Consider the following 24,510-nt stretch of genomic DNA (forward strand, 5'->3'; position numbering starts at 1 on the left):
CACCCAGGGAAGAAGCCCCATCTGGGTGTGAGATCCAGACTCCAATGGAGAGGGCACAACTGTGGCTCATTGGATAGCAGAGAAGTTGCTGTGGTGCCACACTGGCAGAATTTTCTGGAATCCTGCCCTTTGGGGTGCCCAGGAAAGCTGCCCTCAGAGAAATGCCATTCCTTAGAACTTGCTGGAAAGCCATATGAGAGGTACTGGGGAAGCTGTTTTCAAGAGATGCCTCACTCGCAGCAGACTACTATAAAGCCTTCTAACATGAAGCTATTAACTAGGATCGTGTTACTGGAGAAACTCCCTTAAAAAACTAACAAAGGGAAGCTGCTGGCCACTTGGTACTGTTGGAAATTGTACACTCCAATAATCAGGTGCAGGAGCTGCCTCCTGGGCTGCAGGAACCAAGCACTAGAAAGGCTTCAAGTGCTGCAAGAGCCAGGGGTACTCTGCTATAAGGTAGGGGAATGGTGAGGGAAACCTTTGGCTGCCAGTACCTGCAGGAGCCAGGCACTGCAGAAACTGCCCACTGCATAGGAGCCTGGTGGACACCTGTGCTATAGGAAATGGGCCCTAGGGAAGCTGCAGGTACAATAGGAGCCAGCCCTTGATGAGCCATAAGCTTTGCAGGAGCCTGCAGGGTGTCTCACTGGAACCAGGAGCAAATTCTCTCTTTTTGCATTGTCCCTTTAGTACCCTCTCCTGACAAAGTTTGACATCATGCCAGTTGCTAAAAGGAAAAATATCCAGAGTATCCAGAGTCCAGATCCATTTTCACAGATCAGGCAGTGAGGGGCAGATTTGGAGCTGAGAGGCAATAAGTTGATAATTAGTACAGTCCACCCCTTTGGATACTCAGCCTCTATTTGTACCCTTCTACACTCATTTGAATTCCTGTACAATAAAACAAATCTATATTTCTACCTAATAACATACAACTATCATTTTTTACAAATGTAGACATTCTCACCCTTTCCTCTAAAGGAGAAGCCCTTGTTTATGTAACTGGTCAAGAGGCCATAATTGGTATGTATGGCTTCCTTTTATTACCCGTTCCATATTTCTCTCACCCTCAGCTAGAACTTCACCTGGACAGGATCTTTATCTGGTAAAATGTCCCATTCTCAAAGAATCTCAATCCTCAAAGATTTAGCTGTGTTTTGGTTGTTGTAGTTTTTCATTAACTTTTACTTTAGGCATGCAAGTCCTCAGGCACCATAGAGAATCCCCTGGTTCAAGACACATTTCTCTTTGCCAAACTATTATGTAGAAGCACCCCAGTTTCCCTTTGGTTATTGAGAACAATCACTCAAGCCAGTAGATTAACTTCCTCTTTTTCAGCCTGTTGATTCAGTGGCATATGGTACCCCAGTTAGCCAAGTGGCATCTTAAAATTAAAGTAGAAGCATTCTTCTGTTAAATAGGAAGGAGTTAAAAATAGTTAACCACCTGAGAAGGAAAGAAATGCCTTTATTTTGAAATAAATATTTGGCATGAGTGGAGTTTCCAAAGATAAGGTATATAAGTATTTATTCATTTGTGCATTGATAAATGCTATTATTTGCCAGGTACTAAGTACTGGGAATTTCAGAGTTACTAATTTGTGATTCTATAACAGTGTCAGTGAGTCAAGGACAGTCAGTGTGATAAACATTCTAACATGGGAGATATTAGGAGGTAGAGTGGTAGACTACAGAGTTTACTTCAATATGACACCTCATTCTCGAAAGGAATTTGTATCATGTCTAGGAAATATATCTTTAATATATTACCGTTTGTGTGTGTGTATGTATGTTTGTATATGGAGAGAGTGGGAGAGAGAGAAATCAGACTACAAAATCTATTTGGGGATATAAACAGTGGCCAGATTGTGAAGAATCACATTTGCTAATGTAAGAGGTTTGGCTTTTATCCAACAGATTGTGGGGAGGCAAATGAGGTACATGACATGATAAGTTTTGTTTTGGAGAAGATAACACTGGTGGCCTTATAAAAGAAGAAATGCAGTAGGGGAGATCCAGCTGACAGGAGATCAGTTAAAAGATTGTTACAGTAATAAAAGCAAGAGATGATTAGCTCCTGACTAGAACAGTGACCTTAAGAGGGAGGTGAGGTTGGGTTTTAGAAACATTTCCAGGCAAAAGTCTTTTGCCTGTGGTATTAGCTTAACAGTAGGTAAGAAAAGGGAGAGTGTAGAGTGGCACACACAGGACAAGTCTTTACCAAATGTTTACTTAGTATCTGCTTTATAAGGGGACAGTTCTTGATATCATTTACTAACAGCAAATTTCACTTTATAATTATGTGTATGCATATACACACATATACATACATATATTCACATATATATGATATGCATGCTAAATATACACATGTATGTTAAACAGACATAAGATAAAGGTTATATATAGTAATTTTAACATTAAAATATGTATAATTGTTTATTCTTATTTAATTACAAATTATTATATTTGTTAACTCTAAAGATTTAGAATTTACTTTGTTGTTGTTCTGCCATTGTGATTGTCTCTTTTTCAGTTGCTGGTGGTTTGCGATCAGTTTTATTTTGTTCTGGGTGAAAGATATTTTAAATTATGATTTCAAGTATGACTAATAGTTAAAGAGTAGCTTCAATCAGTTTTTATTTACTATTTATTTGAAATATTGTCTGAATATATGGTAGTAATGTGTTCATATTAATAATACCTTCTAAAATTAGAGATTTGTGTTTTAGTCCTAACTACTCTACAGTACATCAGCTACCTTCTTATAATTCATTTAATTTCTTTTACCCTGAAATTTCTTGTCTAAAAAATGAAGAAATTGAACAAGAATGATTTCTAGGATCCTTTCTAGTTGTTAAATACAATGATTCTTATATTGTATATTTATTGTTTAAAATGATTGCCAAATTATGTAATTTTTGTATAAACCATATCCTAACCCTTCATCCTCCAGAATGTAGAGTTTAGATATTTGTGAAGAGAAAATATAGACAGATTTGAGGAGTGTTGTAGTGTTACACTCTTTAATTTTGGTGGAAAAGTAGAAGGGCCTTCTCTAAGAAAAGAAAAACTGCTATTGAATTGACTTTTTGAGAGTGAGAATTAGAAAGAAGTAAATTTAGTGATAGGGAAATGTCATGTAGGTGAGGAGATGTATTTGAGGGTATTGGCATTTATGTATAATGTGATAGCACAGAAATCCAAAGAGTTGTGACAAGGTGAGTACAACAGTAATGGTGGTATATAGAGGGTAACTAGAATGTAAGTTCCTTGAGAGTACAGATTTTTGTATGTTTTGTTTATTACTGTATCCTCACCACTAATAACAATGTCTGGCACAGGTTTGGTGCCCCACTTGCTGGCTTAGTAATCTTGGGCAATTGACTTAACTCTGCCTCAGTTTCTCCAACTATAAAATGAAAGAAAGAATGAATACTTGAAGGCAACAAGCAAGAAAGAAAAATTTAGAATTATTTGGCTAGGAAGAGCTAATAAACCAATGACTAAATGTGAGTTGATTAGAACTTTCCAAAGGACTTGAGTATGATGGAAATAGTTTAGAATAAACTTTTAGCAGTGAAGTATCAGAATTTACCATCAACTATGTTCTGACTGTGTCCCCTAAAATTTATATTTTTGGAATTTAAACCCTAATATGATAGTATTAAGAGTTAGGGCCTTTAGGAAGTAATGAAATCATGAGCCCTCATAAATGCAATTAGTGACCTTATGAAAGAGCTTCAAGGGAGCTGTTCAGTCCCTCCTGCCATGTGAGGACGCAGTAACAAGGTGCCATCCTATGGAGAAGAGAGCAAGCCTTTACCAGGCACTGAATCTGCTGATACCTTGATGTTGGATTTCCCAGCCTCCAGAATGGTGAGAAATAAACTCCTATTATTAATTAGTTAACTACTCTAAGGTATTTTGTTATAGTAGCCCAAAGAGACTAAGATACCATCCTAAGAGAATAAAGGAAGAAAATAAAGTATAAAAAATTTAGGTTTATTTGAAACCACCAAAATGTCTTCCAGAGTGGCTGTACCATTTTGTATTCCTACCATAAATGAATGAGAGTTTCTTTTCCACATCTTCATCAGCATTTGTTGTCAGTGTTCTGGATTTTGGCCATTCTAATAGGTGCGTAGTGGTATCTCATTGTTTTAATTTGCCTTTCCCCGATGACATGTGATGGGGAACATCTTCTCATATGCTTATTTGTCATTTGTATATCTTTGCTGAGGTTGGTGAGGCGTCAGTTACAGTTTTTGACCCATTTCTTAATTGGGTTGTTTGTTTTCTTATTATAGAATTTTAAGAGTTTTGTATATTTTGGATAACAGCCTCTTATCATATATGCCCTCTGCAAATATTTCCTCTTAGTCCGTGGCTGCTTTTTAAATTTTCTTGACAGTGTTTTTCACAGAACAAAAATTTTAAATTTATTTATTTATTTATTTATTTATTTTATTTTATTTTATTTTATTATTATTATACTTTAAGTTTTAGGGCACATGTGCACAATGTGCAGCTTAGTTACATATGTATACATGTGCCATGCTGGTGTGCTGCACCCATTAACTCATCATTTAGCATTAGGTATATCTCCTAATGCTGTCCCTCCCCCCTCCGCCGACCCCACAACAGTCCCCAGAGTGTGATGTTCCCCTTCCTGTGTCCATGTGTTCTCATTGTTCAATTCCCACCTATGAGTGAGAACATGCGGTGTTTGGTTTTTTGTCCTTGCGATAGTTTACTGAGAATCATGATTTCCAATTTCATCCATGTCCCTACAAAGGACATGAACTCATCATTTTTTATGGCTGCATAGTATTCCATGGTGTATATGTGCCACATTTTCTTAATCCAGTCTATCATTGTTGAACATTTGGGTTGGTTCCAAGTCTTTGCTATTGTGAATAGTGCCGCAATAAACATACGTGTGCATGTGTCTTTATAGCAGCATGATTTATAATCCTTCGGGTATATACCCAGTAATGGGATGGCTGGGTCAAATGGTATTTCTAGTTCTAGATCCCTGCGGAATCACCACACAGACTTCCACAATGGTTGAACTAGTTTACAGTCCCACCAACAGTGTAAAAGTGTTCCTATTTCTCCACATCCTCTCCAGCACCTGTTGTTTCCTGACTTTTTAATGATTGCCATTCTAACTGGTGTGAGATGGTATCTCATTGTGGTTTTGATTTGCATTTCTCTGATGGCCAGTGATGGTGAGCATTTTTTCATGTGTTTTTTGGCTGCATAAATGTCTTCTTTTGAGAAGTGTCTGTTCATGTCCTTTGCCCACTTTTTGATGGGGTTGTTTGTTTTTTTCTTGTAAATTTGTTTGAGTACATTGTAGATTCTGGATATTAGCCCTTTGTCAGATGAGTAGGTTGCAAAAATTTTCTCCCATTTTGTAGGTTGCCTGTTCACTCTGATGGTAGTTTCTTTTGCTGTGCAGAAGCTCTTTAGTTTAATTAGATCCCTTTTGTCAATTTTGGCTTTTGCTGCCATTGCTTTTGGTGTTTTAGACATGAAGTCCTTGTCCATGCCTATGTCCTGAATGGTAATACCTAGGTTTTCTTCTAGGGTTTTTATGGTTTTAGGTCTAACGTTTAAGTCTTTAATCCATCTTGAATTAATTTTTGTATAAGGTGTAAGGAAGGGATCCAGTTTCAGCTTTCTACATATGGCTAGCCAGTTTTCCCAGCACCATTTATTAAATAGGGAATCGTTTCCCCATTGCTTGTTTTTGTCAGGTTTGTCAAATATCAGATAGTTGTAGATATGCGGCGTTATTTCTGAGGGCTCTGTTCTGTTCCATTGATCTATATATCTGTTTTGGTAGCAGTACCACACTGTTTTGGTTACTGTAGCCTTGTAGTATAGTTTGAAGTCAGGTAGCGTGATGCCTCCAGCTTTGTTCTTTTGGCTTAGGATTGACTTGGTGATGCGGGCTCTTTATTGGTTCCATGTGAACTTTAAAGTAGTTTTTTCCAATTCTGTGAAGAAAGTCATTGGTAGCTTCATGGGGATGGCATTGAATCTATAAAATACCTTGGGCAGTATGGCCATTTTCATGATATTGATTCTTCCTACCCATGAGCATGGAATGTTCTTCCATTTGTTTGTATCCTCTTTTATTTCCTTGAGCAGTGTTTTGTAGTTCTCCTTGAAGAGGTCCTTCACATCCCTTGTAAGTTGGATTCCTAGGTATTTTATTCTCTTTGAAGCAGTTGTGAATGGGAGTTCACTCATGATTTGGCTGTCTGTCTGTTGTTGGTGTATAAGAATGCTTGTGATTTTTGTACGTTGATTTTGTATCCTGAGACTTTGCTGAAGTTGCTTATCAGCTTAAGGAGATTTGGGGCTGAGACAATGGGGTTTTCTATGTATACAATCATGTCATCTGCAAACAGGGACAATTTGACTTCCTCTTTTCCTAATTGAATACCCTTTATTTCCTTCTGCTGCCTGATTGCCCTGGCCAGAACTTCCAACACTATGTTGAATAGGAGTGGTGAGAGAGGGCATCCCTGTCTTGTGCCCGTTTTCAAAGGGAATGCTTCCAGTTTTTGCCCATTCAGTATGATATTGGCTGTGGGTTTGTCATAGATAGCTCTTATTATTTTGAGATATGTCCCATCAATACCTCATTTATTGAGAGTTTTTAGCATGAAGGGTTGTTGAATTTTGTCAAAGGCCTTTTCTGCATCTGTTGAGATAATCATGTGGTTTTTGTCTTTGGTTCTGTTTATATGCTGGATTACATTGATTGATTTGCATATATTGAACCAGCCTTGCATCCCAGGGTTGAAGCCCACTTGATCATGGTGGATAAGCTTTTTGATGTGCTGCTGGATTCGGTTTGCCAGTATTCTATTGAGGATTTTTGCATCAATGTTCATCAAGGATATTGGTCTAAAATTCTCTTTTTTGGTTGTGTCTCTGCCCGGCTTTGGTATCAGGATGATGCTCGCCTCATAAAATGAGTTAGGGAGGATTCCCTCTTTTTCTGTCGATTGGAATAGTTTCAGAAGGAATGGTACCAGTTCCTCCTTGTACCTCTGATAGAATTCGGCTGTGAATCCGTCTGGTCCTGGACTCTTTTGGTTTGGTAAGCTATTGATTATTGCCACAATTTCAGCTCCTGTTATTGGTCTATTCAGAGATTCAACTTCTTCCTGGTTTAGTCTTGGGAGGGTGTGTGTGTCGAGGAATTTATCCATTTCTTCTAGATTTTCTAGTTTATTTGCGTAGAGGTGTTTGTAGTATTCTCTGATGGTAGTTTGTATTTCTGTGGGATCGGTGGTGGTATCCCCTTTATCATTTTTTATTGCATCTATTTGATTCTTCTCTCTTTTCTTCTTTATTAGTCTTGCTAGCGGTCTATCAATTTTGTTGATCCTTTCAAAAAACCAGCTCCTGGATTCATTAATTTTTTGAAGGGTTTTTTTGTGTCTCTATTTCCTTCAGTTCTGCTCTGATTTTAGTTATTTCTTGCCTTCTCCTAGTTTTTGAATGTGTTTGCTCTTGCTTTTCTAGTTCTTTTAATTGTGATGTTAGGGTGTCAATTTTGGATCTTTCCTCCTTTCTCTTGTGGGCATTTAGTGCTATAAATTTCCCTCTACATACTGCTTTGAATGTGTCCCAGAGATTCTGGTATGTTGTGTCTTTGTTCTCGTTGGTTTCAAAGAACATCTTTATTTCTGCCTTCATTTCGTTATTTATGTACCCAGTAGTCATTCAGGAGCAGGTTGTTCAGTTTCCATGTAGTTGAGTGGTTCTGAGTGAGTTTCTTAATCCTGAGTTCTAGTTCGATTGCCCTGTGGTCTGAGAGACAGTTTGTTATAATTTCTGTTCTTTTATATTTGCTTAGGAGAGCTTTATTTCCAACTATGTGGTCAACTTTGGAATAGGTGTGGTATGGTGCTGAAAAAAATGTATATTCTGTTGATTTGGGGTGGAGAGTTCTGTAGATGTCTATTAGGTCTGCTTGGTGCAGAGCTGAGTTCAATTCCTGGGTATCCTTGTTAACTTCTGTCTCGTTGATCTGTCTAATGTTGACAGTGGGGTGTTAAAGTCTCCCATTATTATTGTGTGGGAGTCTAAGTCTCTTTGTAGGTCACTTAGGACTTGCTTTATGAATCTGGGTGCTCCTGTATTGGGTGCATATGTATTTGGGATAGTTGGCTCTTCTTGTTGAATTGATCCCTTTGCCATTATGTAATGGCCTTCTTTGTCTCTTTTGATCTCTGTTGGTTTAAAGTCTGTTTTATCAGAGACTAGGATTGCAACCCCTGCCTTTTTTTGTTTTCCATTTGCTTGGTAGATCTTCCTCCATCCTTTTATTTTGAGCCTATGTGTGTCTCTGCATGTGAGATGGGTTTCCTGAATACAGCACACTGATGGGTCTTGACTCTTTATCCAGTTTGCCAGTCTGTGTCTTTTAATTGGAGCATTTAGTCCATTTACATTTAAAGTTAATATTGTTATGTGTGAATTTGATCCTGTCATGATGTTAGCTGTTTATTTTGCTCGTTAGTTGATGCAGTTTCTTCCTAGTCTCGATGGTCTTTACAATTTGGCATGATTTTGCAGTGGCTGGTACTGGTTGTTCCTTTCCATGTTTAGTGCTTCCTTCAGGAGCTCTTTTAGGGCAGGCCTGGTGGTGGCGAAATCTCTCAGCATTTGCTTGTCTATAAAGTATTTTATTTCTCCTTCACTTATGAAGCTTAGTTTGGCTGGATATGAAATTCTGGGTTGAAAATTGTTTTCTTTAAGAATGTTGAATATTGGCCCCCACTCTCTTCTGGCTTGTAGAGTTTCTGCTGAGAGATCCGCTGTTAGTCTGCTGGGCTTCCCTTTGTGGGTAACCCGACCTTTCTCTCTGGCTGCCCTTAACATTTTTTCCTTCATTTCAACTTTGGTGAATCTGACAATTATGTGTCTTGGAGTTGCTCTTCTCGAGGGATATCTCTGTGGCGTTCTCTGTATTTCCTGAATCTGAATGTTGGCCTGCCTTGCTAGATTGGGGAAGTTCTGGATAATATCATGCAGAGCGTTTTCCAACTTGATTCCATTCTCCCTGTCACTTTCAGGTACACCAATCAGACGTAGATTTGGTCTTTTCACATAGTCCCATATTTCTTGGAGGCTTTGTTCGTTTCTTTTTATTCTTTTTTCTCTAAATTTCCCTTCTTGCTTCATTTCATTCATTTCATCTTCCATCACTGATACCCTTTCTTCCAGTTGATCGCATCGGCTCCTGAGGCCTCTGCATTCTTCACATAGTTCTCGAGCCTTGGTTTTCAGCTCCGTCAGCTCCTTTAAGCACTTCTCTGTATTGGTTATTCTAGTTATACATTCGTCTAAATTTTTTTCAAAGTTTTTACCTTCTTTGCCTTTGGTTTTAATTTCCTCCTGTAGCTCAGAGTAGTTTGATCGTCTGAAGCCTTCTTCTCTCAACTCGTCAAAGTCATTCTCTGTCCAGCTTTGTTCCATTGCTGGTGAGGAACTGCGTTCCTTTGGAGGAGGAGAGGCGCTCTGCTTTTTAGAGTTTCCAGTTTTAATGAAATCCAGCTTATCAATTAATTTTTTCATGGTTCATGACTTTGGTGTTGTCTCTAAAAGTCATTGCCAAGCCCTAGGTCATGTAGATTTTCTCCTGTATTATCCTCTAGGAGTTTTATAGTTTTGCATTTTACATTTAGGTCTGTGATTAATTTTAAATGAGTAAATTTTCATGAAAAGTGTGAGGACTGTATCCAGATTCATTTTTTTGGCATGTGGATGTCCACTTGTTCCAGCACCATTGATTGATAAGACTGTCTTTTATTCATTGTATTGCCTTTGCTTCTTTGTCAAAGATTGGTTGATTATATTTATGTGGGTCTATTTGTGGGCTCTGTATTCTGTTCCATTGATCTAATTGTATGTTCTTTTATAAATGCTACACTGTTTTGAATATTGTAGCTTTATAATAAGTTTTGAACTCAGATAGTGTCAGTCCTCCAACTTTGTTCTTTCAGAATTGTGTTGACTATTCTGTGTCTTTTGCTTCTCGATAGAAATTTTAGAATCAGCTTCTTGTTTTCCACAAGAAAACTTGCTGGGATTTTGATTGGGATTGTAATCTATAGATCAAGTTGGAAGGACTGACATCTTGACAGTATTGAGTCTTCCTACCCATGAACATGGAATATCTCTCCATTTATTTAGTTCTTCTTTGATTTCTTTTATCAGAGTCTTTAGTTTTCCTTATATAGATTGTATACGTATTTTGTTAGATTTATACGTAATTATTTAATAGAGCATTTTTATGATACTATAATGGTGGATACATGTCACTGTAAATTTGTTTATATCCTAGAGTGTGAACTCTGATGTAAATTAGGGACTCAGATGACAATGATGTATCAATATAGGTTCATCGACTGTAACAATGTACCAATGTGGTCGGGTATGTTAATAATGGAGGAAGCCATGGCTGTGTGAGGGCAGGGAGAACATGGGACATTTCTGTACTTTCTGCTCAGTTTTGCTATGAACCTAAAAGTATTCTAAAAAATAAATTCTATTTTTAAAAAATGTACAAAATATTGTTTTTGCATTATGTAAAATTTCTGCTCTCCAAACATTTTCTTATAAGTCTCACTTAATTTGAATATTAGAATTTTTCTTAAGTGAGTCTATTTAGTAGTTAATGTTGTGGTTTTCAAATACCCTGCTGCTCCCGTTTTTGGTCTAAACTTTAAAATGTGAATATAAATTAAATGTGTTTAAACAGTTTTTTTCTTTATGGTTTCCACTAATTTTTTAAAAATTTTATGAGGAATTCATTACATTCCCATCTGCAGCAGTTTACTCTTTATACTTATATTTATGGTGCTTAAATTTCTAAATTAAGTATTGATTCAGTTAAAAATCAGGTGAGGTCTCTAATACATGTTTCTTGGATTTTATTAATAAATGCTTTCTTAGGGAATATAAATCTGCCCCTCAGTAACTCATTTAACCCTGCAGTAACTCCTATAACTCTAGCTGAAGTGTAGGATTTCTACAGAAGAATGAGGCACAATCTAGATAGGTGATACAGAGGCTAGAATAGTGTGAGTAGCAATGTGTCTATATGATACCTTTACCTGTAAGGCATGCTAGTTAAAATTGTGCTATTTTTCATAGTGGTGATTATACTAGATGGATTGTCTTTCTGCTGTGTCCATGGGAATCTGATAAATGTCTTTTTCTCCTCCCTCAAAATACATGCCTATTTAATTGCTTAAAGCAATTCTAGTTTTATTAATAGACTGATTTCTTCTAATAAATATAGTTTAAGAAGAAGGAACAAATCAGATTTTGTATCACAAAGCAGGACAAATTTGGTTCAGTTTCAAACTTAGGTATACTCACAGACATAAGTTGAGATGATAACTTGTAGAATTTGTATCAGTGATCTTATCCTTTTAACATTTTCTGGGAGAGTCTGTTTTGTTAGTTACCTGCTGTAGTTACAGTCTGTGTTGCCTGAGGAAAGTTTTGTAAATCAGATCTCTGTCTATCATAGATTTCTCATACAAAGGTCAATGGTTCTTGTTTGATTGTCCGGTTCAAAGATGCATTCTCTATTATACAATTAGTATAAAACACAATATTTTCAGTCAGTGGATGCTATTCAAAGCCTCATAATGATGATAATTTAAAATCTTTGTGTATTGAAGGCAGTTTGAAATAGTGGTTACTATACTTTGGATCTAGCCTGCCTCCACTTGTATCCTGGGTTTGCTGTTTATAAGCTCCGTGATCATGGGCAGTTGGTTGAACTTTGTCTTAGTGCCTTGATCTGTTAAGTAGAAATAATGATAATAGTACTTGATGAGGTTGTTGTGAGGATTAGGTATGAGTAGTTCAAGTACTCATAACAGTTCTTGGCACATGGTAAACATTATGTAAACATTTGTTGTTGCTGTTATTTTCAATGGCACTACCTATGTTTAGACCTGGTGACCTGGGACCAGAAGTTTCAAATGCCTTTGTTCTATGACTGAGTTAACTGTTGCAGACCTTTGCTGTCAGGTTTCTCTGTCTGGTTTCACAGGCATTAGTTCTTGTCCCTTCTCATGATTCCCATATATACTTATGTTGTAATTGAAGTCCATAGTAAATCAGTATTACCAATGTTTCTATTTTGCATTAGTCAGCTCTTTGGAACTGTATTAGTTCAATATATTGGGTATGCTTTATGAAAATATATGTGCATTTTAAATATCATATGCCACATAAAGATAAGAAATTTTTTTCCATAAACCTTTATTTGGTAAATTCATTTTTCTCTGAAAATTATAACAGTGTATTATTCAGTTTCAGGGTATAATGCCAGAGATATGTTTGAACTGAAACATGGAAATTATTTCCTTTACCCTTTTCTCTGCTTTCGTGAGGAACAATTGTGGTATTAAAGAAGCAACTGACGATATTAGAAAAGCAGTGTGGAGTCTTGGCCCTGTCACTAATCAGACATATGATACTTGGGTAATTCTAGCCCAAAGAAAGACTATATGATATTTCATTTTTCTTTAAGTTTAAAGATTCAATATATCATAAATAATGTTAAATTAATAAGATTCTTCTTACTTGGCTTATTAAATTGTTCTCATTTCTTTGTAGTACTTTATATTGCAAACCAAACTTCTAAAATATGTAGTTTATTTTCCTTTAATTTGTGTATTCTCAAAATGTTCCAGGTAAATAGTTTATTATGATAGCACTCTCTTCAGAGGTATGTAAAAATGTCATCCAGAATAATATTTAGAGTCTTTGCCATGTCCTAGAAGGCTCTCTATCATTGATTCTGCTTCTCTATCTGACCTCATCTCCTGCCATTCTCCCACTTCCTCCAGTCTAATCTCACTGACTTCCCCATTGCTCTATGAAGATGCCAAGCATGTTCTCACCTGGGACTTCTGAATGCCTTGTTTAATTTACCTGGAATGCTCTTCTTCCCAAATCCACGAGTTTACTCTCTCCCTTCAGTTAGGTTTCAGTTCATATGTCACCACATTAGAGTTCTTTTGTAATCCTCTTATCTAAAATAGCCCCCCACCCCCATCACTCCCTACTTTAGGTTTCTTTATAGATCTAATCTCTGACAATATTTATTTTACTTGTTTATTGTTTGCTTTCTCCACTAACACATAAGCTCCACAGAAACGGGGACTTTGTTCTGTTTAGTACTATGTCCCTGTTGCCTCATAGGGATTTCGATTGCATATAGCAGGCACTCAAAATTTTTGTTGAATTAAGCAAATAAATTATTATAATATTTTCAGTTGCATAATTACCTTATGGACTTTAGAGCACCTACTTTATGAAAGCACTTTAAAGCACTTAAACTTTAGATATATTTTGAAATTGGATCTGAATTATAGTCCAGTCATAGTATTCCGTTAGCCACCAGGGTAGAAGAAATCTCAATACATAAGAATATAAAAAAGATAGAATTGATCTGATCTAAAAATAAAGAATGTTTGATCTATGAGAGAAAATACTTACAGATCATCTAGCATAGAGTTCTTATTTTAAAGATCAGAAAACTGAGACATGGTTATATTTGTAGATGTGCCAGAGATCACATGGCTTGTTGGTGGCAGAGCCCTAATTTTGTGTCTGTAATATACATGTTATGATTTTATGCAATTTACATATGAATGTGTTACATTTTCTAGTAAATTTGTTTTATTCTATTTACTTGCAACTTTGCTATCGTCTCTAAAAGAATATGCCATAATAGTATTTTCTCATTTGTTTTAAGTTTCACAGCTCTTGCATGCTACTAGGTGAATATGGAGGATTATCTTTGGGATGCTTCCGTCTTCTTTGGAAATCTCCATTTAGGTGTCTCATGGTTAACAGAATAAATATTTGCCAAAGCAGATTCCTTATAATTCTACTTAAACCTGACACTTTTGCTATATTACCTTTAATAATTCATTCTGGTTGCTTAGTTCCAGAACTGTGGTTGGGAAGGAGTTGTCATATATTTTTTCCTCTCCTTGTCACCTATACCCCACATCCAGAAAGTTGCCAAGTCCTGTAGAGCTCGCTTCTCTCCTGGTAGATCTTGATTAGCAGGCATAACCCTCTACCAGATGCTGGCCATTGCAGAAATTTTGTGACTCTGCATATAATTACAGAAACCATCCTCTAATAAAATCAGTCAAATTCATCAGATAATGTTGAATTTTGTTAGCGAATAACTAATAAAACTTTATTTAAGGATGACCAGTAAGGAGGCAGGGAAAGTATTTACATGGCATTTAGTAGAGTCCTTTGGACTCTAGGTATGCCCAGTGAAATAAATTGCCCAGTGAAATAAAGTGAGGTATTAAATATAATACCTCACATTAAGAACGGGTTTTTCCTCTTGCTACAGTTTTTATTTGCTCAGTAACAAAAAAAGAACACGCTCTCTTTTTTGTTGTTTTTAAGGCTTTAAATGAGCTGTTTAAAAAGTCATCTGTGTGCAGACTGAGAAATTGAATAATTAGCTGCCTTTCAAAGCTGCATAAGCTCTTTTAGCCCATCAGGTTAAAAAGGGGGTGGAAAGAGTTAATACAGTCTTAAAGAGGCCTAATTTACAACTAAGGAGTACCTGAGAGCTCTTGGAGAATTTGACACAATGAGTTAGATCAACCCCATTTTCATTTCCCTCTAGCTGCAGTTTGTAACATAAATAAATCCATGGTCTATAATTGTTAAATGGAAGTATTCGAATGCCTCCTAGTGGCATATTGTAGGCTTTAATTGGGGAATTTAAAAAGTAATACTTATTGAAGGAATACTATCATAACCTATTAAAGCTTGTAAGTACAAGGTAGTAAAATCCTTTAATGATAACATCTTAAGTGAAATCAAAATACATTATTTGCCATACAAAACTGATTAAAAACGTGACTGGAAAAAATATAATACATATGGCAAAGATGCATATACTTTGAATAAAAATTTTTGGTTTTGGTTCAAATCGAGTTATTTTAATTGACTTTATGTAATGGATCTATTTTGCACTTAAACATAGACAAATGTGGCTAATAATAGGATTTGGATCGCTTTGTGTACATTCATTTTTTAAAATTAATTGTGCTTATCATGTAGTTTCTTTAAATATCTTTGTATAATAATAGAGAAAATGGTTTATAGAAAGTCTGGTTCATTTTCAGATTTTTTTTTAATTCTGATCTTCAAGTTGAATAAAATAATTTAATCAGTAACCTTGAAATACAGACTATAGCAAAACTTTAAAATGATTAAGAATGCTGATTTAATTATTGCTTTATGCATAAAAATGACTTTACATCTACAGAAATATAATTTAAAATGGAAAGAAAGTCACATTGAAAGAATTCTGATGAGGGTCAGAAGATGGGAGAAAAAAGTGATATCCTTTTGTTAAGTACTAAAAAATGTTTAATTAACTGCTTACCAAAACAAAACAATTAAAATGGCAATTACCTTTAAAATAGCAACAGTGTAATTACAGCTGTTGTGATATAAAGCTAGGAAACAAAATGTTAATCTGGAATGAACAGTTTAAATATGAAATTATGATATACTTGGCTTCCTGTAGTACAGCTGTCAAGCTTGGGCAGTTTGCTGGTCAATAGTGACATTCTATGTGTCAGTGAACAGAGTCTCTTGATACCATAACCCGCAGTTCACACATTACTGAAGCTCCAACTGTCGAACATTCAAGTCCCCTGATATTATTGCAGCTTCCAGACTCTCCTAACTGGCTCATGTTTCATTCTTTGGCAATTTGCCCTAATGATATCCCTCAGGAGCTTTCAGCCTCTCTTCCTTTCCATATTTAATCATGTTATATTAATCTGAGTGATACACAAACTATGCTGTACAAATCGTAATTTCCTACAATTTTTCTAAGATGCACACCTAATTTTTCAGTTTTATTTTTACTTATGTTCTAAGTTTTCAATCCCAAGCTCTGTATTTTCAGATGATTATAACTATCTACATGATTCCCAAGAAGCTTCTTTTGCTGTTTATATATGTTTCAGAGGGACCTCTGAGACGTTAGACTTTTTACATGTAGAATTCATAAAGACAATGTGATTTATGTAGTTATGTAAATTGTTCTGTGATTACTGTTCATTGTTGATACATTGAACATTGCTTTTTGTTTGGAAGGTCAGCAGCTACTTATTTTTGTTATCCTTTTACAAATTTTAGTTAACTGCCTGTATCCATGGATCAGCTGCTCTTCTGTACCCAATGTATTGGCAACACATATACATCCCAGTGCTTCCTCCACACCTGCTGGACTACTGCTGGTAAGCTGGCTTTTGCCAGACTCCTTTAAGTTTAGGTTTCATGATTAGATTATCTGTTTATTTGTGAATTAGATAGACTTCGGGGCATATTTAAAAGAAATCACAGAAACTTATATTTTAATAAATAGTAAAGATGGCTTTTATGAAGGACAGAATAATTCTGTACAAAGGTAGCACAAGTTTATACCTAGCAAACATAAAGTTCTTTAGATTTTGTGAATTTCTTCTGCAGTCATTTAGATAACTCAATGCAAAATAGAAAAAATAACAGTCTTAAGTTGTGTTTAGGAAAACTGTATAGAAGTTATGGTGTCAGTTAGAGAACCCAGTATCCCAGGTGTCAGAATTTGTCTGGCAAATCTGCCGCAACCACATTGTCTCTGTCAGGGCATACTCTTGTTACCTTTACTTCAGAATACACTTCTTTACCCCTCTTTTTTCAATAATAGCACACCAAATACCAAGTACTGGCAAAGGGGTTGTCTGTGATACAAGAATTCTTGTTTTTTGTTTAAGTCAAAGTCTCAGCCTTGAGCCACCATGAAAAGCAATGTTGAAAAGTATTGGGAGTAGTTCTGAAAAGTTTCCTGGCATTAGATACAATTCCTAAAGGATCCCAATAACCAGGCCCCTAGACCCTCCTTGTTCTCTTCACCTGGAAGAGTCTGCATATTTATCATGAGTCTAAACAAGGATTAGACTTCTAAATAGCAGCTTCTGGGCCTTCTTCAAGACTAGGGGGGGAAATGTTATCTTCATTGCTTAATCATCTTCTGCAGGTATAGCCTAATTCTTAAGAAATGTGATGGGATTTTTCCTCTAAATCATTGTGCACACACATAGAAGGAAACAATTTTGACCTTAATGTGTTCCCTTATTTCACAGCTAATGTTACTAAAACACAGCACTTTTAGAATCAATGCATTCATTTAACTTTCTTATTTCATAAAAGGCAGAAAGTATTAAGGATTAAAAATGATTTAAGTTCATACACAGAGGGTTTCTATTAACTTTTTATGACTGAGCCTCTTCAGAACAAGTGATTGTAGTGACAACACATGTACTTGGCCACATATTGATTATGTTAATATATTGGTGTGTTTCCACAGCATGGTAATATTATTAGTATTGATAATGCTGTGAAGTAGGTGCCCAGTGACCTACCATTGCTATTATGCTGTTTGAGAACTAGAAAGGAGAAACTGTTTGGCAGGAAACTACAGGAATGTAGTTTATATTGTTAAGTGTCACACACACAAGTCTAAGAATAAAGCTAAATCTATAAATAGGCCCTTTGTTATTCATTTTAGAGTTTTTCTTTAACCAACATACCTATAATATTTTAGCATTCCTTAAAGGGAGGGTCTCATTTATTTGTGTTGACCTATGCAGTAGATCTTTGTATATACTGTTCAGTAATTAAACTTTACTTATTTAAAAATATATTTTACAGCAGTATTTGGAAATATATTGATATATGATTTTACATAATATATCTTTAGAATTACATTTTATATGTGATGTTAGTGCCATCTTAATTTTTCTATTAAAATGTTCTAACCTCTTAAGAGATAACACACCTTTAATTAAGTTCAATTATCTGTAATGAATTACACATTTAAGACTTTCTAAAATGTTATTTAGAAATTATTATATGACACAGGCAGTTCTGTACTAATTTTTTTCCAGAGCTTTTCTAATCGTTTCTACCCCTGCCATAAAATTCAATGAAGTAAGCTTGTTTCATATTTCAGTCCCTGGGATTTTCTTTCTAGTGTCTAATGTCTGAAATAGCCTTTGGGTTGAGTTCTAAGAGCTTGCCTGCCAAAAACCTCCCTGGTTCAAAGAGTAAGTCAGTGATATTCAAACAAGAAGTTATCTGAAACTTCCTGAACCTTAAGGTCACAATGATAGGCTCAGCTTCTATCATAGGAACTGAGTAGTATAATATAATTATTTTTTTAAAGAATAGCCATCAGAAAACTTGGTAAACTAAACCGTTTCCTAGGGTAAACAGTTTTCTTCCATTTCCATCCTTGAGGTTAAAAAATCATACTGATCTACATGTAAAAGGGAAAAAAATTACAGATCATCCCTTCAATCTCATAGTTTTGATTAAATACTTTTTATGAATATTCCAGTTCAAAAATAGTGTCATGAAGATTTGATAGGAAAAGATATATCTTTGCTAACTCTTTGGCATGATTGGAACTTTCTGAATCCTGAGGTAATCCTACCTCCATAAAGTATTTCTGTTTTTGCAACTGGTAGCTCTGGTGTGGGTTGGACTGTGGAGAGCCATAATGCCATCTTGTGACCATGGATGAATATCACATCTTGGTCCACCAATAAAGCCTTGCTACTTTGTTGATTCATTCATCCATTCATTTGGTCATTAAACATTTAGTGACCATCTATTAATATTTGCCAAGCTGTGAGTATGTAATGTAATGAATAAGATTTAGTTTCTGCCATTGCAGGATTCACAGATAGCAAGAAATACACACATACTTACATGTGCACACATGCACACACATAGCACAGTGTAATATTGCAATACTATAAGTGTTACAGAATAGGCATACAAAGGACCATGGATGGCAACACATAAGAAGAAGTGGCCTATGGTCCCTGGTAGCTTAGGGAAGGTGCCTGAGAGGAAATGACACCGTCTGCATTTTCCCCTAATCAGCCAATGTAAGAGTACTTTAATGTGGCAAGTCTATGATGCTGCAAGACAGTCTTAACCTATCTAAGTCCATAAACACATGGCAGGTAGTGTGACTTTAGGACTAGTAAAATTATAATTATCTATTATTTGTTCATGAATGGTTGAGTCACTATTTAGGCTATATGACTCTTCTTTTTATGAAAGGAGCAGATTTAGCTTCTGAGAGAATAGGTATTTTAAAAAAAATGGAAAATTGTATTCTTTAGACTACCCCAATAGACTGCTGTTATAGTCTGTGTCATGAGTGGTCTCTTTGTAAAAAAACCTAAAAAGAAAAAAAAAAGCTATTCTTAAGTACAGGTGAATTGCTACCAAAAAGAAGCAGCAATCATATGGAGGCTTCTGTATCCTATCTTTGCAAAATAACTTCATTGAAAGAAAGATTTAGGACAGTTTTTCACATAGAGGACAAAACATCTGTGTTGCCAAGAATCTCTTCTTGGCTTGTTAATGCCCTTATCTAATTAGGAAATTTAAGGCTAGGTTTGCAAAGTTACTTTTCATGAGATTTGGGTGATTTCATATTAGGATTACACAATCCAGTTTTTGTGAGAAAGAAACAACTATTCACTCTATATTCTGCAAAATGTAATTATTTTAGGAAATTAGTCTCTAGGTTAATAATGTTTACAGTTCTAACATCTGTGTTTTAGATTTTGTGAGAAATTGGTGAGAAGAGAACATGTGGAGATAACAAGTGACCCCATTTTAAAAGTTTCAAGTTATTATATGATTAAATTTTGCATACAAGCTTTTTAATGGATATTTTTATGCCAGCTTAACAATTTTTATAAATGTGTTTTTTATACTTCTGAAGATAAGTATATCTTCCATAAAGTTTAAAATGTTTTTGCCTGGGCGAAAGAGCGAGACTCCGTCTCAAAAAAAAAAAAAAAAAAAAAAAAGTTTTCCTAGATGTATTCGGTAGGTTATTTAGCAGTCTGTTTCTGATTTTAAGAAACTCTGACCCATCCATTTATCCCACCAACATTTGTAAAATGGACTTAGTAATTATTGTTTTTAGAAGGCTTACCTATTTTAAAACTCTTTCATTAAAATGTACTTTGAAATTTCAGACAGCATGGGCTTTTCTGTATTATAAATCTTGTGAGTAGAATAAACTAACCTGAGGTTAATTGGAAGTTTACACAGTGACTTTAATAATTTTATGCTATTTTGGACATAGGCAGGGCTTGAGATATTTAAGATTATGGGAGTTGCCTAACTTCATTTTGTTAAAGTTATCAAAACCTTGTTGTGGAAGCCTAGATTTGTTAGTGATATGCATTTTATGTCTTCTTCTCTGGAGACCCAGAAGGAATTCAGGGATGAGAACTTGAATTAGGGAAGTAGTGGAACAGTCCACATTTGTTCCTCCTGTTTCCTTTTGAAGGTAGAAAATCTGTTAGGTCTTAAGGATATCAAGGCCTATAAACAGTTTTCAACTTTCAGCCAAGTGAAGTATCCAGAATATCAGATCAATTCCAGATGGTCTCTTGCATTCAAATTAAAAAAAAAAAAATAGGAAGGAACAAAGCTACAAAGGGCAAAGACAACTGGGAATTAGAATCTAGTACAATAAGAAGTAATGAACTAGAATGTACAGGCTAACGAGGAGTAAAATAAGAACTTTAACACTTATTTTGTAAATTCTGGATATATAGATTAGTGGTTAGCCATCTTTAAATAAATTTGGAACTTTTTAAGGTTGCTTTGAAATCTCTGGGTCTGTCAGGGTGGCTGTGTAATCTATTGCTGGTTCTCAGTAGCAAAGTGAACACACAGAAATTTGGACAGCTCTGTTCTAATAATGACAATGATGTTTAGAAAATTATGCAAATCTTTTGAGAAAGAGGATTATCTGTTTGCGTTAACAGAAAAGGTGTGTCATAATAGAGCACAAAGATGCCTATAAAAGAATTGCCAAAAATGTTTTATTTTAAAATAGCTATTTATTCATATATCTGCTATTGACTTCGTAGATATCTGTCAATTCTCATGTTTTTCTGTTAGATAATATTTTAGGTTTGAAATGTCAAGTTGAATAATTTTCTTCTTGTATTTCGTGAGAAGTATTTCTGAAATAACCAGCAATTCTTATTCTATGTATTAAAAATTTAACATCTATATTTTTTGCAAGAGTATAAAATCCATAGGGAATATATTCTGTTTATATTGTCTATTATTGTTCCCAAGTTTCTACCCTAAGGCCTGGCACCTGCTATGCTCCAAATATCATGTGTTGAATTAATTAATTCAAGATTATTCTCACACTTGAGTATTTTTAAATTTATTAAAATTATTAACAAGTGAAAGTTGGATAAATCTGAATTTATAAAATTAGGTAAATAAAAGACAATGTACATGAGGGGAAAGATAGCACAGTAGGTGAGGAAGTTGTTTCCTTTTGTACATCCAGTTCCAGAACAGTGCCTGACAAACAATAAGTCTTGATAGATATTTGCAGACTGACCCTCTGACCCAAATATTTGGTGACATAGGAGGTATGTATCAATGAATATATATATTGAGAATATCATAGAAATAAGAATTTAATTGAATAGGAAAAGATGTGCAAAAGGGATGTTAATACATTTGATGATTATTTAAGATATATTTGCTATGAGGTATATGGAAAAGATTCAATTCAGACTATGGCCTAGACCTGGATGTTCTTCTTAAGGTAAAAACAAACCAACAAACAAACTTTTTAGGCATTATAACTCTTGATTAAATTATAAACGATTTTATGATGTTTATAAAAAGCAATCTTAATTTTAAATATATTAATGGCCTCTATGATTAAATTTAAGCTTTATATATTGAATAATTTTGAATATCTATAGTGTGTTATGCTGGAACTGAGCATTTAATACATTTAATTTTTAATCATTTTGAATTACTTATACTGTTGTTTCAGTTTTAATGAACTATATGAATCTATGCATATATATATTTTTAATTTAGTGCCCCAATGCCATACCTGATTGGAATACACTCCAGCCTCATGGAGGTGAGTATCTTTCAGACATGAGATAGTGATAAAATTAACTCATAAAATAATAGTTAAAACAGTTTTGTTTTGAAGGAATATCAGTGATATAGGACAAAGAAGTGACTAGTTTCATGTTTAGAGTATGCTTATCATTTTTGAAACGACAACACTGAAATAATTACATTTAAATTAACATACTAAATGACCATTTTTTATGGCATGAAATCCATAAAAATAGGTTATGTTTGGTAGAAATCATATGGTAAGTTTTAAATACTAAAACTTCAGTCCTTGATCAGTTGCCTTTTTTTATGGCAACTTGAGATCATTTATATCTCTTTTTCAGACCTATATTTTGAAAGTCAAAATTTATGTACTTATGAGTCATGAAGTAAAATTTTTTATTTTGCAGACTTCATTATGTTCCCATTTATCAGTGTATACATTTTAAATGTGGTTTTAATATACTAATCATGAACTTTAGAATATAGCCTTAAGTTTTAATTTTCAGTTCTGTTGGGAAATATAAAATTTAGTAATTTTTTTCCACAATTACCACATCATTTTAAAATTATTTTTGTCACTTGTTATTCCTGTAGTGAAAGATATTGAACTATTAACACCGTGAACTTCAAATTAGTTGAGATTTCCAGGAAGGTCTTGGTATAGGATCAGCATCTAATAAAATAAGCAAAAGGCTTTACTTAAAACAAAGTCTTGGGTCAATTGAGTGGTGTCATTATGCTAGATGCTATCAGTTTTATTCAGATAAATTTGTCTTTTTTTGCTGGTTGTACAGATTGTACTTTAACCCAGTTTCTAATAAGCAACCTAAATGAGTTAGCTTTGGTTTTCCTCTTGCCATCACTGTGTACCCTCCATCAGTCCTTACTTTGATCAAAGGTGAGTCTGTTGATATATTTTAAAACTCCTGAGGATCATATTGGGAAAGAGTCATGCCCCTTTAGGAGGTCCAGGTTGTGGATTCCAACCGGTACTCTAGGTTCCGGCATTTTTTCTTATCACAAAATGCTAGGGCAACATTTTTTATTTGTTTCACCAATAACAAAAAAAAAACATATTTAAATGAATATCTTTAGTAGGTTTGTTTGTAATATTGAAGTCTGAGTTGGATAACTTTATGACTCCTTATTTTCTATTCATTTCTAGAAAACTTATACTTACATGCCAAGGTACTTTCAGTGAAAGGATAAATTACATAAAATAAAATATGAATGAGTAGGTACTTAATTTGTTATTAGATTGTGGAATATATGACTAGCATTTAATGTATCAGTAATTTGACTTTATTTAAAATCTAACCTTGGTTGGATTCTTTTCTAAAAAGAGTCATCAAATTTGATTTTTATATTAGTGTACTTGTCGCTTCTTAATGAATCTAATAGGATACATAATTTTTATAACATGTTTATTTATTTATAGAGATGAAAAATATTTAAAGTTGTTGGTTACCTGTTGATGTTATAGTTTTTTTTTTTTGCATAATGATTCTACATCAACCTTTAAAACAAATGATTCAGCGTTTCCAAAATACTGTATAAAAGGGTATATATTTTAAACATTCAATTTAATTTATCATATATTCTTGGATACCTATAAAGAAAACCAATACTGTTTTTAAGTAGCAAATTTAAGAATTATTTGCTCCTTAAAAAGTGTTGTCTTAGAGAATAATCCATTCTAACTTTAAATTGGCTCTTATTATTAAATAAGAATATTTGAAGCCATTATTAGACTGGTTGAAATCTCTGTATTTTTCATACTCTGGACTTATCTAAGTGTCTTAATAGTCAGCCTTATTTTATTTAATTGGTTTATTAGTGAATGAGAAGCTATACTGGGGACTTCAGGAATTCTTTTAAAACAATTGGATACCATTCAGCAACTTTCTTGTTAATCTATTACAAGATGATGTAAATCCTGCAAATTTCATTCTTGTTATGCCACTATTAGGCAGATTTTTTCACTAAAATTTCTAGCTTTTATGCTTTTTAATTTTACCAAAATGGTCTCATAATTAAAATATTGATACAGCTATTTACATATTTAGTATGTAAGACTGAACTGAGTAAATGTTTGCATTTTGCCTGGCAATTACAACCAATTTTTTCTTTAAGGAATAATTAAAATATTTTCTTATTCCCTCTCTCTTGGTCAAGAGAGTTTCAACACATTTTATTGTGTTATTAGGTTGGTGTAAAATCAATTGTGGTTTTTGCTATTTTTTTTTTAATGGTGAAAACTGCAGTTAATTTTGCACCAACCTAATGTAACAACTTCTAAAGGTAGTTGTTCAAAGTCATGAAATTCATATCCCTTAACATCTTTCTTTCCATTGTTTTAATGAAATTATGAGTAAAGGATGGCCAGATCTTTTTAAAAATACAAATTTCCTTCTAAAATAAAGGC

At 34.4% G+C, this 24,510-nt stretch overlaps 1 protein-coding gene across 7 annotated transcripts in view; it reads left to right on the forward strand.

Moving 5' to 3' along the window:
* DENND1B (DENN domain containing 1B) overlaps window positions 1-24,510 on the forward strand; it is a 265,472-nt gene that overhangs the window by 138,082 nt on the left and 102,880 nt on the right. For all 7 annotated transcript variants that reach the window (XM_055378544.2, XM_055378528.2, XM_063709838.1 and 4 more), the window contains 2 exons: window positions 16,254-16,354; window positions 22,053-22,098. In XM_055378544.2, coding sequence (XP_055234519.2) covers window positions 16,254-16,354; window positions 22,053-22,098 — 147 coding nt within the window. The remainder of the gene's footprint in view (window positions 1-16,253; window positions 16,355-22,052; window positions 22,099-24,510) is intronic.

This window comes from Gorilla gorilla, chromosome 1, assembly GCF_029281585.2.
Source record: "Gorilla gorilla gorilla isolate KB3781 chromosome 1, NHGRI_mGorGor1-v2.1_pri, whole genome shotgun sequence".
In the NCBI taxonomy this organism is placed as follows: Eukaryota; Metazoa; Chordata; class Mammalia; order Primates; family Hominidae; genus Gorilla; species Gorilla gorilla.